This window comes from Acomys russatus, chromosome 16 (genome assembly GCF_903995435.1).
Source record: "Acomys russatus chromosome 16, mAcoRus1.1, whole genome shotgun sequence".
In the NCBI taxonomy this organism is placed as follows: domain Eukaryota; kingdom Metazoa; phylum Chordata; class Mammalia; order Rodentia; family Muridae; genus Acomys; species Acomys russatus.
In genome coordinates this window covers 11,709,491-11,722,546 of record NC_067152.1, presented here as the reverse complement: position 1 = coordinate 11,722,546, position 13,056 = coordinate 11,709,491, and the positions used below count along the sequence as shown (strand labels likewise).

The 13,056-nt window shown below is 45.9% G+C and overlaps 1 protein-coding gene across 4 annotated transcripts in view; it reads left to right on the top strand.

Moving 5' to 3' along the window:
• The first annotated feature begins 3,079 nt into the window (after positions 1-3,079).
• Positions 3,080-13,056, top strand: part of Ggnbp2 (gametogenetin binding protein 2) — a 41,395-nt gene continuing 31,418 nt past the window's right edge. For all 4 annotated transcript variants that reach the window (XM_051158177.1, XM_051158176.1, XM_051158175.1 and 1 more), the window contains exon 1: positions 3,080-3,214. In XM_051158177.1, coding sequence (XP_051014134.1) covers positions 3,122-3,214 — 93 coding nt within the window. In that variant the 5' untranslated portion in view covers positions 3,080-3,121. The remainder of the gene's footprint in view (positions 3,215-13,056) is intronic.

Sequence of the window (13,056 nt, the reverse complement as noted above, 5' to 3'; positions counted from 1 at the left end):
AGTTCTGGGGCTAAAGACATGTGCCACCACTTCCTTTTCTTTTTTTAAAAAAAAATTTAAAATTTATTTATTATATATACAATCTTTTATCTGCATGTACACCTGAACATCAGAAGAGGGCAGCAGATCTCATTATAGATGGTTGTGAAATACACGTGGTTGCTGGGAATTGAACTCAGGACCTCTGGAAGAACAGTTAATGCCCTTAACCTCTGAGCCATCTCTCCAGCCCTGCTTTCTTTTTATGTTATTTACTTACTTATTTTTGTGGTACTGGAGACTGCTAGGCCAAGGTTTCCTACATCCTCCAGCCTCCATACTTTTCTAGTCTTAGTTTGTATCTTTGACAATTATAGGTATTGACTAAAAAGAACAAAGTGCATAGTTTTCCCTTCTTCCATTTCCTAAAGCTCTCAAGGAAAGGTATGAATTCATAAAACCAGAATTAGTAGGCAAATCAAACTTTCCCTCTAGTAGGCAAATTCCCTCTGACTTGTTTTTCAGAAGAGAAGCCTCACTCAACAATGATTTACTGAGCTCTAATGTGTCAGGTATAAGTGCCAAAACACAGACAAGGCAAAGTCCCTGCCTTTAAGAAGCTTACATTTTAATTTACATTTATTTTTTTAAAAACCTAATGCTTACTTTCACTATTTTGAGAAAGGGTTGATGCAATCTAATCTGGCCTTAAATTTGTGGTAAATTTATGGCCTTGGCTGCTCAAGTGCTGGGGCTTGCAGGTATGTGCTACCATGCTGGGCTTGTGTTTCTAGTTTTAATTGATAAGACCACTTCTGTCAGACCACGAGAAGGAAAATCCAACTTACAGATTTTCAGACGTACTAAAGAACAGACTACCATTGATTTGACTACCATATCAAATAATATAGCAATTGCAGGGAAAAAAGACGATATTCTAGCTCATCAACTGCCATTTTCTTCATAGTTGGGTTCTTTGCTGGTGTGTATGTAATAGTGAGAATTAAAGTTACCAGCTGTATATGTACTGGCTCAATGTTAACCAAGCATAACCTAAAATTAAAATGATCTATAGTAGGTACATAGATTGTAGTAGTTGTAGACACAAGATTCTCTAAAAATGTCCGTATGTTTACTATATAACCAAGTCAGATGATGCAAACGCCATACGCTTATTGGATTTAAGCTAAGGATCACACTGTTCTGCTTTTAGTATGGCCCAACGTATGTACCAATAATCACACCTTTGGGAACACACAATGGTTCTTTCAGTTTATTATGTCACCTACCCTAACAGTGACCACACAATGTCATAAGTCAACATGGCTAAGGATGCGCTATGTTTTTTTTTTTTTTCCTTGTTGTGACTTTGAAAGACTTCATGTGATGATCGAAATACTTTTAAAGGTAACAACAGCTTTAGCCTATTTTACCAGAAAAATATGCGACCTGTCCTTAAGTTCAAGCAGTTGTAGGAGCAGCAAATGGATTCATCGCTAAAACCTTCAGATGAAACAATTCCCATCCCTTTGGCTTTACAATGGACCTTCTCAGAGTAGGACCTGAAACGTGGCAGTGGGCAGAGTGCAGAGGAATTGTCTTTACAGCAGCTCTGGTCAGATGGGTCAGACGGAAGGGCCTTTGGTCACTATCAGTACTTTGCCCAAGGGAGTCCCTTAAGTTAATATTAACTCAAGATGTTCCTCTGGTCAAAATCTACACAGATAACTGTTCAATTTTCTGTCTCTATTCTAACAACAAAATCTGCACATATTTTCCCATTCTCTCGGAGGTCTTGACGCAGTTCCCCTGTAACGCGGCCGGATCAGGGTCAAGCAGGGTGGCAGGAGCCCTCTCCTCCCATCCTTCAGCGGTGGAAGTCCAACTGTTTCTTCACTGTCCGTTCTCATAAACCTCGACAACCTCAGGTCTCATCGCTCACCGAGTCCTTATCTGGGCCCGACCCACGCAGTCGACCCAGAATGGGCGCTTTTTACTTTGCGGGTCTCGAGAGAGCATCCTATGGAGATCCTAGGTCGCCACGGACAGGGACCCAGGCTAACCCTGCCGCTCAGTCTCCCTACTGGCCCTATTTCACACTTATTTTGGTAAACCCGGGACATCGCGCGGGGTTGCACAAAGTCCTCCCGCCCCCCCCCCCCGAAACCCCCCTCCCAACCCTCCACGCAGATTTCGAAAGTCGGGACACGAGAGACGCGGCCGCGGTCTCGCGAGAAGAGGCAGGCCCCGCCCGCAGTTCGCGGCCCCTCCCGGCCCCACCCTCCCCCCCCACGTCCCCCGCCCTCCCTCCCACACTCCCCGTGGCGCGAGCGGCTGACTGAGCCTGGAGAGGAAACGGCATTCGCAGCCGCGCTCCCGCCCAGGCCGGCCCTGACGCGGGCCTCGTCAGCCGGTAACGGGGAGCAGAGGTGGGGGTCAGGGAGGCGTCCGCAGAGTCGGTGAAGGTCAGACCCGAGAGCCCTCCTCCGACCTGGGTGAGGACCGGGTCTGAGCTTGCCCCCACCCCCGAACTCTGCAGAGCCGAGGCGGGGTCGACCCCTCCCAGGGGCGGGGTGGCGCCGGGCAACTGCAGCCCAGGGGCCCGCCTGGGCGGGGCGCTCCGAGAGGGGCGAAGGGGGTCAGCGGCGGGGTTCGGGCATGGGTTGTGTAGCCGAGGCGGGGATGGACTCCCGGAGCCCCGACTCCGGAGCCGGGCGGGGATGTCCCGGGGCCAGCAGGTCCCTTCCGCCTCTCCTTTGGACCCTGACTAGAGGCCAGCGGGCGGGCGGAGGGCGGGCGGAGGGCGGGCGGGGAGGTGGGTGGGGGGGAGGGCAGGCGGCGCGAGGGGGCGGGTCCCGGCGCTGCGGGCTGCTGATTGGCTGAACACGTGTGGAATCGGGTGATGGGAAACGCAGCGCGGCTCTCCCGTCCTCTCTTGCTCCGCGCCGTCGCCCCCCCCCTTCCCCCCCGTGGCGAATGTGCTGCGAGGTGGCGGGTGCTTACGCTCGCGGGGTTTGGCTGTTGCAGGCAGGAGCTGGGAGGAGGCGGCAGCGGCAGGAGCAGCAGCAGCGGCAGCGGCGGCGGCAGCGGCGGCAGCAGGGAGGAGGAGGTGGTGACGGTGGCAACGGCAGCGTCGGGGACGATGGCGCGACTGGTGGCAGTGTGCAGGGACGGGGAGGAGGAGTTCCCCTTCGAGAGGAGGCAGATTCCCCTCTACATAGACGACACCCTGACGGTGAGCGGGCCGGGCCGGGTTGGGCCCGCTGCTCTCCTGGCAGCTGTTTCCCCTCCTCCCCCTCCCCCAGGCCGAGCGCTGCGCACTGGAGAAAGAGTGTGTTGCAACTCCTAGGCGAGGCCGCCTTCTCTCCGGCAGGCCCCGCAAACTCGCCTTTGCAGTGGGCCCCTCGGTACCCTTGGCGGGCCCCCAAGTCCAGCGTCCCCCATCGCACGTTGAGGTCCTCCCCTCCTCTGCTCTTCCTCCCTTTCAGATCCCTGGGCCCTTACCCCCTTCCTTGGAGACGCTGCTTTGCCTAAGCTGGCGCCCGGGAGAAGAAGGGTTGAGGGAGCTGGGGCGTTTAGGGCCTACCCTCTACAGAAACCACTTACCCTCCGGGAGGCTTAATTATCTGGAAATGTCGCAGCTGCATCGCTACCTGTGTATTTTCTGTCTTAACACTATAGCAATCACTACATGATCGTAATTACTTGAGGGCAGAGGTGACATTCTCTTGCACAGTAAAGATTCCACCTAAACGATTCCGTTTCTTAGTACGTCTCGTATTGCCTAGTACATTGTAATTCTTAAAAATGATTGGGTTAAGCCGTGACTCTTCAAAATGGGCCTTCCTGGCATTATTTAGTTGACAAGTAGCCTGTTTTTAAAAGACCCAGTTATTGGACGTGTAAATGGAGCATGGAAAACTGACTGCTCGTTTTGAGTTGAAAGACACAAACGTGGAAAGAAAATTTTTTTTTTTAAAGACTTGCTGTTGGTATACCATTGCCGACCCTCTCCTGTGTTGCAGGACTGTTTCCTTTAAAAGGAAATGGCAGAAAATTGAGTTGATTCTGAGCAGGAAATGAATGCAGTTGCTTGCCATGCTTTAAGAAATGAAGTGAACCTTTTCTGAGCGAGTTTTGAAATCTGCATTTGGACGCTGACCGTCGTGCTGTAGATGAGGCTCTTCATTTGCCACCTTTTGACTTCGTTGCCATTCAAGGGCTGATCGGTTATCTTGCTGAAAATTTTTCTTTTTTTGCAGGTATCATCAGAAGGTTCTAACATTTTATACAAAATGCAAGTCATTGTGGATATGCCGGTCTGTGCCTTTCTTTTTGCCAGTCTCAGTTAAGAGCTGCATTACTTTGAAGGGGTTAGGGGAACTTTTGACTGGTTCATTTCGCTAGAACTTTGCAAGTGAAAGCATGCTTTTTTTTTTTTTTTTAGTGAGAAATGATAGAATGATTTGACATAAGGTAGAATTTGTGTTGATTTAGAAATTACTTGTATGTACTGGTTATGGATTCTTATTTTCATGAAATTTAATTATAATGGACTTGTATTTAAAATAGTTAAAAAATCCAAACTAGAACATGAACAATTAAATGATTTCTTTCTCAATGTGACAGTGCGCAGTCGAAGTTCATTATTACCGTCTGCCCCTCTTCAGCATAAACCTTTTAAAACAACAGTTTGATATCAGCTTTTTGTGTTGTGCAATTTTTTTCTTAACCCAAGGCTTGGATATTATTTTTTAATATATAACATGAAAACAGGGACAACCAATGTAAATTTGTGTGTGCTTACAAATTTTAAGACAACTTACACTTTCCTTTCACGTAACCACCTTTAATGTGAATGCATCCCATGAGTCTACACGTACTTCATAAGGCACTTCAAAATGAATAGTGTCGTCACACTGTTGACAGTGATGTGAATTTCCAAGTTTTTTCATAGATAAACTTACATTGTGGTTTAGTGTCACCTGCTTTTGCCTTTTTTCTTTCTTTCTTTTCTTTTCTTTTTTTTTTTTTGGTTTTTCGAGACAGGGTCTCTCTGTGTAGCCTTGGCTGTCCTGGACTCACTTTGTAGACCAGGCTGGCCTCAAACTCACAGCGATCCGCCTGCCTCTGCCTCCCGAGTGCTGGGATTAAAGGCGTGTGCCACCATGCCCTGCTTGCTTTTGCCTTTTACTGGGTGTCTGAATTGAATTTTGCTTTTATTATAGACTTGTTACAAAATAATTTAAGCTTATTTAAATAACTCCAAATAATAGGTATAATTTTTCCTTGCTTAGAAATGGATTTTTGTCACTAAGGAATGAATTCTGTTAGTTTGTCTTGGAAACTTGTGCACTGTCATTGGGTGCTGTTAATGAATGAGTATTATGGAAATTCACTTAAAGCTATGCCATAGCTAAGGATGCAAGGTTCTTTCAAAATTATTTTTCTCAGTCCCAGTTGAAGGGAGAATTCAGAACAAGACACCTGTTGGGAGGGCGTGGGAGGAGGAGGCAGAGGTGTGTGCTCTGTGCTGGTCCATTGATATTTGATGGAAGTTTGTGCCTGAAGTTAACTTGGTGTGATCTTTGAGTAAATGGTTTTTAGAAATCTTGTTTGCAGATAGATGTTAGTCTAGTTACAATGTTTACCGTTTTCATTATCATTTTTGCAAAGACAGTAAATATTTTAGCCTCAGTTAAAACTAGTGACTTTTAACTTAGGTTAATAAAATGAAATTAAGATATTTGTATGTGAAGAAGCGTCTTTTGTTGTGCGATGTATTTACCTTTAAAAAGTATCTACGGTAGTTGAGGGGTTTTGAACACTGGAGTACATTACTATACAGCTGTAAAGAGAAAAGTCCTAAGTAAACACTAAACCCATTGGTGAGGTTGGTATAATATTTAGGAAAATGTCAGGTTCCTATGTATGTGGTCATAGTATTATTAAAAGTATAAAATAGCTGGCAGACAGTGCAGATTTTATTTTGGATATATCTTTGGAGAATTAGTTCTTTTCAGTGAGGTGAAACATTTTTATTTTATATGTATGTGCTTGCATGTATGTGTTTGTACCATGTGTGTGCAGGAGCCTGAGGAGGTCAGAAGAGGCATTGGATTACCCCAGGAACTGTAGGCCTGCAGAAGCAGCATATACTCCGCCACTGAGGCATCTCTCCTTCCTCTTAGTTAGCAAGATTTTTAAAAAGAATAGATATAGGGTTGGAGAGATGGCTTAGAGGTAAGCACACTGACTACTGCTCTGGAGGTCCTGAGTTCAATTACCAGCAACCACATAGTGGCTCACAACCATCTGTAATGAGATCGGTGCCCTCTTCTGGCCTGCAGGTGTATGTGCAGACAGAACACTATATAATTGCTTGTTTGTATGTACACACACACACACACAAATAAAAATAAATTTCAAAATATTTTTTAAAAATATAATTAAAATATATAGTCCTTATCCAATCTTCTATTTACTTATTTATTTTTTATTTATTTCACAGTGTTCTGCCTGCATGTAACACCTATAAACTAGAAGAGGGCACCAGATCTCATTGTAGATGGTTGTGAGCCACCATGTGGGTGCTGGGAATTGAACTCAGGACCTTTAAAAGAACAGCCAGTGCTCTTAACCTCTGAGCTCCTCCTTATTAAATCTTAACGAATAACCACAAAAACAGAATAAATTCCCCAATTTTATGCCTCAGAGAGAAGCAGCATTAGAGTTCATTCTGTTATCAACACGCAAAGGCAGAGTTGAAGAACATAGTTAATACACTGAGTTACTAATCTCCCCCTTGGGCTTCTGAAAGTAGAATTACTGAAAGATAAGAACAGTTTACAAGTTTCTGGTTTCATGTTGTTGAATTATTACAGCATTTCTAGAAGACAGCCCTTTTAATTCAAATTGGTCCAAATGGACTGTAGACTGAGGTGACAAAACGGCTTAGTGGATAAAAATGGCTGCTGCCAAGTGTGGTGATGTGAATTCATCCCTTGGGATATAGGCGGTAGAAGGGAAGAACTAGTTCCTGCAAGTAGCCCTCTTGATTTCTATATAAGCACCTCTGGCATGCATATACCCCATCCCCTAAAAATCACTGTAGACTAGAAAGTGGTAGGAGTTTTTAACTGTCTTGAGCTTGAAAGGAACAAAATGGTAACACTGGGAGATTAGGAGTTTAGCATTTGCTACAAGTTTAGTATTTAGTGTTTTCTTTCTAGGGGTGGTGCATGTTTAAAATTTTTTGGGGGGGGAGGTTCCCCCCCCCCCCAAGGTTTTTCGAGACAGGATTTCTCTGTGTAACAGCCCTGGCTGTCCTAGGCTCACTTTGTAGACCAGGCTGGCCTTGAACTCACAGAGATCCACCTGCCTCCTGAGTGCTGGAATTAAAGGCCCGTGCCACCAAGCCTAGCCCTAAAAAGTTTTGTGAATGATGACACAAAAGAGTAAAACTAAAGTGACATTAATTTTGATAAATATAAACTCAGTTTTGTTGATTCGAGCCCATGAGAATGGACTGAACTCTCCCTCCCACCCCCCTTTTTGTGGTCAGGTAAAACTGGGACAGATGCTTAAGAGTGAAAGTCAGTAATGGATGCAATAAACTTTACAAAGCAGTAATTGCTGTGCAATGGCTTGTTCTATTTTTGGATGGCTCTGCATAGGCATCCTCATCATGGAGCTGAACACTAATGATTCCTCTGTGAAGCCACACCTCACATACTTTACAGGCCTGCCTTCCTTTAGGTCACCTAGAATCTAAGATTTAAGTCAAGGAAGTGGTTTGAAAGAACAGAGAAAAAAAATGCTAGTGGCCTCTTTGCTTTCCCCTTTTTCTTTTCTTCCTCCTTCTCCCCTTCCTCCTCCTCTTCTTAGCCTTGACTGACCTGGAACCCACTCTGTAGACCAGGCTGGCCTAGAACTCAGAGATCCGCTTGTCTCTGGGAGTACTGGGATTAAAGGCATGTGCAAGTCCAGGACAGCCAGTGCTACGCAGGGAAACCCTGTCTCGAAAAACAAAACAGACAAACAAAAAGAGAAGACTGAAAAAGATAAAGTAGAAACAAGATAATTACGATAGATAAACTTGAAAATTGGGTAATTGAGCTTTGAAACATCAAGATTTGGACATCATATATATGCCTATTGAAGAAGAAAGTCTACAAACAGTAAAAACTATTGAAGTGTAAGTATGTCTTTGCAAGGCGATAAAAATTACTGTAGGGCTGGAGGCAGGGAACACTGACTTACTGATAATAAGTAGTATGCGTGCATTGTAATGCACTTGGAAAGGAAAGCCACACACACAGGCTCATGACTATAATCCTAGCAAGGCGAGGACTCTCTTTTTCTACAAGCTATATACATGCAAAACTGTCTATACAGTTTTGAGTCTGTGAAACTGAAATCCTCTGGATGCCCTTGAACTGCTGATCTTTCTGCCTTTCCTTAAATCCTGGGGTTATAGGCACGTACCCATGTGCACGTGAGCATGTATGCAGTGCTGGGGATTGAACACAGCTCTGAACATGCTAGGCGAGCACATAATTACTTGACACTTCCAGCCTGGGAAGGATTTTTTTAAGGCAACATTCAGTGTTGTGGGGTTCGTTGTTCTTGTTTTTGCCTCAAATGGTTCTTTTTATTGACTTGTTGGATATTTAGGAGTTTGAAGCCCTTGTTATCTGGAAATAGTTTGTCCTTGTATGTTTGATGTTTTAGTTACAGAATATATGTATACATGTATATGTGCACCACATGTGTGCTTGGTGCCCTCAGAGATCAGAAGAAGGGTGTTGGATCCCCTGAAATTGGAGTTAGGGACATGGTGAGCTGCCTTGTAGGTGCTGGAATGGAGTTCAGTCCTCTGTGAGAACAGGTTCTCTTAGCTGCTGAGCTGTCTCTCCAGGCCTGTTTGTATATGGCTGTTGTGAAGGCGTACATTTTTACATCTTTGAAATTGTGGTGCTTCCCATCTCTGAGAGTTATGCTCCTTCCTTGGTCAGCATATGGATTTTAAAAATGTGTACAATAGCTGAGCGTGGTGGCACGCTTGAGAGCACCTGAGAGGCAAGGAAGGCGGATTGCTGTGAGTTTGAGGCCAGCCTGGTCTACCAAAAAAAAAAAGTGTATGTGCTCACAGTGTGTGTGTGAGTATAGTGCCAGCAGATGCTCACAGTGTGTGTGTGTGTGAGTATAGTGCCAGCAGATGCTCACAGTGGTGTGTGTGTGTGTGAGTATAGTGCCAGCGATGCTCACAGTGGTGTGTGGGTGTGTGTGAGTATAGTGCCAGCAGATGCTCACAGTGTGTGTGTGTGAGTATAGTGCCAGCAGATGCTCACAGTGTGTGTGTGTGTGAGTATAGTGCCAGCAGATGCTCACAGTGTGTGTGTGTGTGTGAGTATAGTGCCAGCAGATGCTCACAGTGTGTGTGTGTGTGAGTATAGTGCCAGCAGATGCTCACAGTGTGTGTGTGTGAGTATAGTGCCAGCAGATGCGCACAGTGTGTGTGTGTGAGTATAGTGCCAGCAGATGCTCACAGTGTGTGTGTGTGAGTATAGTGCCAGCAGATGCTCACAGTGTGTGTGTGTGTGTGAGTATAGTGCCAGCAGATGCTCACAGTGCGTGTGTGTGTGAGTATAGTGCCAGCAGATGCTCACAGTGTGTGTGTGTGAGTATAGTGCCAGCAGATGCTCACAGTGTGTGTGTGTGTGAGTATAGTGCCAGCAGATGCGCACAGTGTGTGTGTGTGAGTATAGTGCCAGCAGATGCTCACAGTGCGTGTGTGTGTGAGTATAGTGCCAGCAGATGCTCACAGTGTGTGTGTGTGTGAGTAGTGCCAGCAGATGCGCACAGTGTGTGTGTGTGAGTATAGTGCCAGCAGATGCTCACAGTGTGTGTGTGTGAGTATAGTGCCAGCAGATGCTCACAGTGTGTGTGTGTGAGTATAGTGCCAGCAGATGCTCACAGTGCGTGTGTGTGTGAGTATAGTGCCAGCAGATGCTCACAGTGCGTGTGTGTGTGAGTATAGTGCCAGCAGATGCTCACAGTGTGTGTGTGTGTGAGTATAGTGCCAGCAGATGCTCACAGTGTGTGTGTGTGTGAGTATAGTGCCAGCAGATGCTCACAGTGTGTGTGTGTGTGAGTATAGTGCCAGCAGATGCTCACAGTGTGTGTGTGTGTGAGTATAGTGCCAGCAGATGCTCACAGTGTGTGTGTGTGAGTATAGTGCCAGCAGATGCTCACAGTGTGTGTGTGTGTGAGTATAGTGCCAGCAGATGCTCACAGTGTGTGTGTGTGAGTATAGTGCCAGCAGATGCTCACAGTGTGTGTGTGTGAGTATAGTGCCAGCAGATGCTCACAGTGGTGTGTGTGTGTGAGTATAGTGCCAGCAGATGCTCACAGTGCGTGTGTGTGTGAGTATAGTGCCAGCAGATGCTCACAGTGTGTGTGTGTGAGTATAGAGCGAGCAGATGCTCACAGTGTGTGTGTGTGTGTGAGTATAGTGCCAGCAGATGCTCACAGTGCGTGTGTGTGTGAGTATAGTGCCAGCAGATGCTCACAGTGTGTGTGTGTGTGAGTATAGTGCCAGCAGATGCTCACAGTGCGTGTGTGTGTGAGTATAGTGCCAGCAGATGCTCACAGTGTGTGTGTGTGAGTATAGTGCCAGCAGATGCTCACAGTGTGTGTGTGTGTGTGAGTATAGTGCCAGCAGATGCTCACAGTGCGTGTGTGTGTGAGTATAGTGCCAGCAGATGCTCACAGTGTGTGTGTGTGAGTATAGTGCCAGCAGATGCTCACAGTGTGTGTGTGTGTGAGTATAGTGCCAGCAGATGCTCACAGTGTGTGTGTGTGTGAGTATAGTGCCAGCAGATGCTCACAGTGCGTGTGTGTGTGAGTATAGTGCCAGCAGATGCTCACAGTGCGTGTGTGTGAGTGAGTATAGTGCCAGCAGATGCGCACAGTGTGTGTGTGTGTGAGTATAGTGCCAGCAGATGCTCACAGTGTGTGTGTGTGTGTGAGTATAGTGCCAGCAGATGCTCACAGTGTGTGTGTGTGAGTATAGTGCCAGCAGATGCTCACAGTGTGTGTGTGTGTGTGAGTATAGTGCCAGCAGATGCTCACAGTGCGTGTGTGTGAGTATAGTGCCAGCAGATGCTCACAGTGTGTGTGTGTGTGTGAGTATAGTGCCAGCAGATGCTCACAGTGTGTGTGTGTGAGTATAGTGCCAGCAGATGCTCACAGTGTGTGTGTGTGTGTGAGTATAGTGCCAGAGATGCTCACAGTGCGTGTGTGTGAGTATAGTGCCAGCAGATGCTCACAGTGTGTGTGTGTGTGTGTGTAGTATAGTGCCAGCAGATGCTCACAGTGTGTGTGTGTGTGTATAGTGCGAGCAGATGCTCACAGTGTGTGTGTGTGTGTGAGTATAGTGCCAGCAGATGCTCACAGTGCGTGTGTGTGAGTATAGTGCCAGCAGATGCTCACAGTGTGTGTGTGTGTGAGTATAGTGCCAGCAGATGCTCACAGTGTGCGTGTGTGTGAGTATAGTGCCAGCAGATGCTCACAGTGTGTGTGTGTGTGAGTATAGTGCCAGCAGATGCGCACAGTGCGTGTGTGTGAGTATAGTGCCAGCAGATGCTCACAGTGTGTGTGTGTGAGTATAGTGCCAGCAGATGCTCACAGTGCGTGTGTGTGTGTGAGTATAGTGCCAGCAGATGCTCACAGTGTGTGTGTGTGTGTGAGTATAGTGCCAGCAGAATAAGAGGCATTGGATCATTTTGGAGCTGTAGTTGGCCTCCTCCTACTTCATGAATTTTAAACTGTAATGTCACAGGTCAGTGAAACTACTAATTTCTATTGTCATGCTCCTGAATTCCTCTGGTAGTGGGTTTTTTTTTTTTTTTTAACTTATTTTTATACTGAATAAATAGCGCGGGATATAGTGGTGCACGCCTGTAATCCCAGCACTCGGGAGGCAGAGGCAGGGGGATTGTTGTGAGTTCACGGCCAGCTTGGTCTACAAAGTGACTCTAGGACACCCAAGGCGACACAGAGAAACCCTGTCTCAAAAAGCAAAATAAAATAAATAGCTCAGAGCATTTTTTTCCATCATATATAGCACAGGCCTTTACTAAATGCTAGATACTGTGTTCTTAAGTTACAGAAATAGTGTGCGCGCTCTTCTCTCTCCCTCCCCTCTCTCCCTCTCTCCCTGTCTCTCTCTCTCTCTCCCTCTCTCTCCCTCTCTCTCCTCCTCTCTCTCTCTCTCTCTCTTTGTGTGTGTGTGTGTGTGTGTGTGTGTGTGTGTGTGTGTGTGTGTGTGTGGAGTTGGGAATTGAATCCAGAACCTTCAATAGGTTCTATTAGTACTATCTAGGCTAGTACTCTATCCCAGCTCAGAGTGTGTATTGGTTTTCCAAAACCATTTATTTGCAAGGTTGGGGAATGGAGCAGATGTGCCACAGTGAATATGTAGAGGTAAAAACACGATTTGTAGAAGTTTATTTTCTTCCGTTCACCATTTGGGTTCTAGAGCGCAAACTCAGATTATCCTGCTTGTGGCATTCACCTTTACCAACCTAAGCCAGCTCACTGGCCCCCAAATATTTATTAACAAACAGAAGTCTTAACATTCCACAGTTACAGGGAAGTAACTCAATTGGTGTATTTAACTAAATATTATTGGCTACTGTTACTTTAGAAAATACAACTTAATTCTTAAATTTGCTCTGTGAAAGAGATACTAGAAATTATTACTTAATCCTATTTTACAAATAAGGAAATACACAGGTTAAATAACTTGCCCAGAGTCTTGGCATAAGATACTACGTGACAGAGTCTAGACTTCAACTGTGTGTTTGACTTGAGTGTCCTTGGTCCCAATGACCACACTATGTCTGACTTCAGAAAGTTTCATACTTTCAGCCAGCAAGGTGGCTCAGCAGGTAGAGGTACTGTACACCAAGACTGGAAAACTGAATTTGATCCCCAAGATCCATGTTACAGAATGAATGAGCTGACTTGTGCAAGGTGTCCTCTAACCTCCGTGTACATGTGTGCACACAC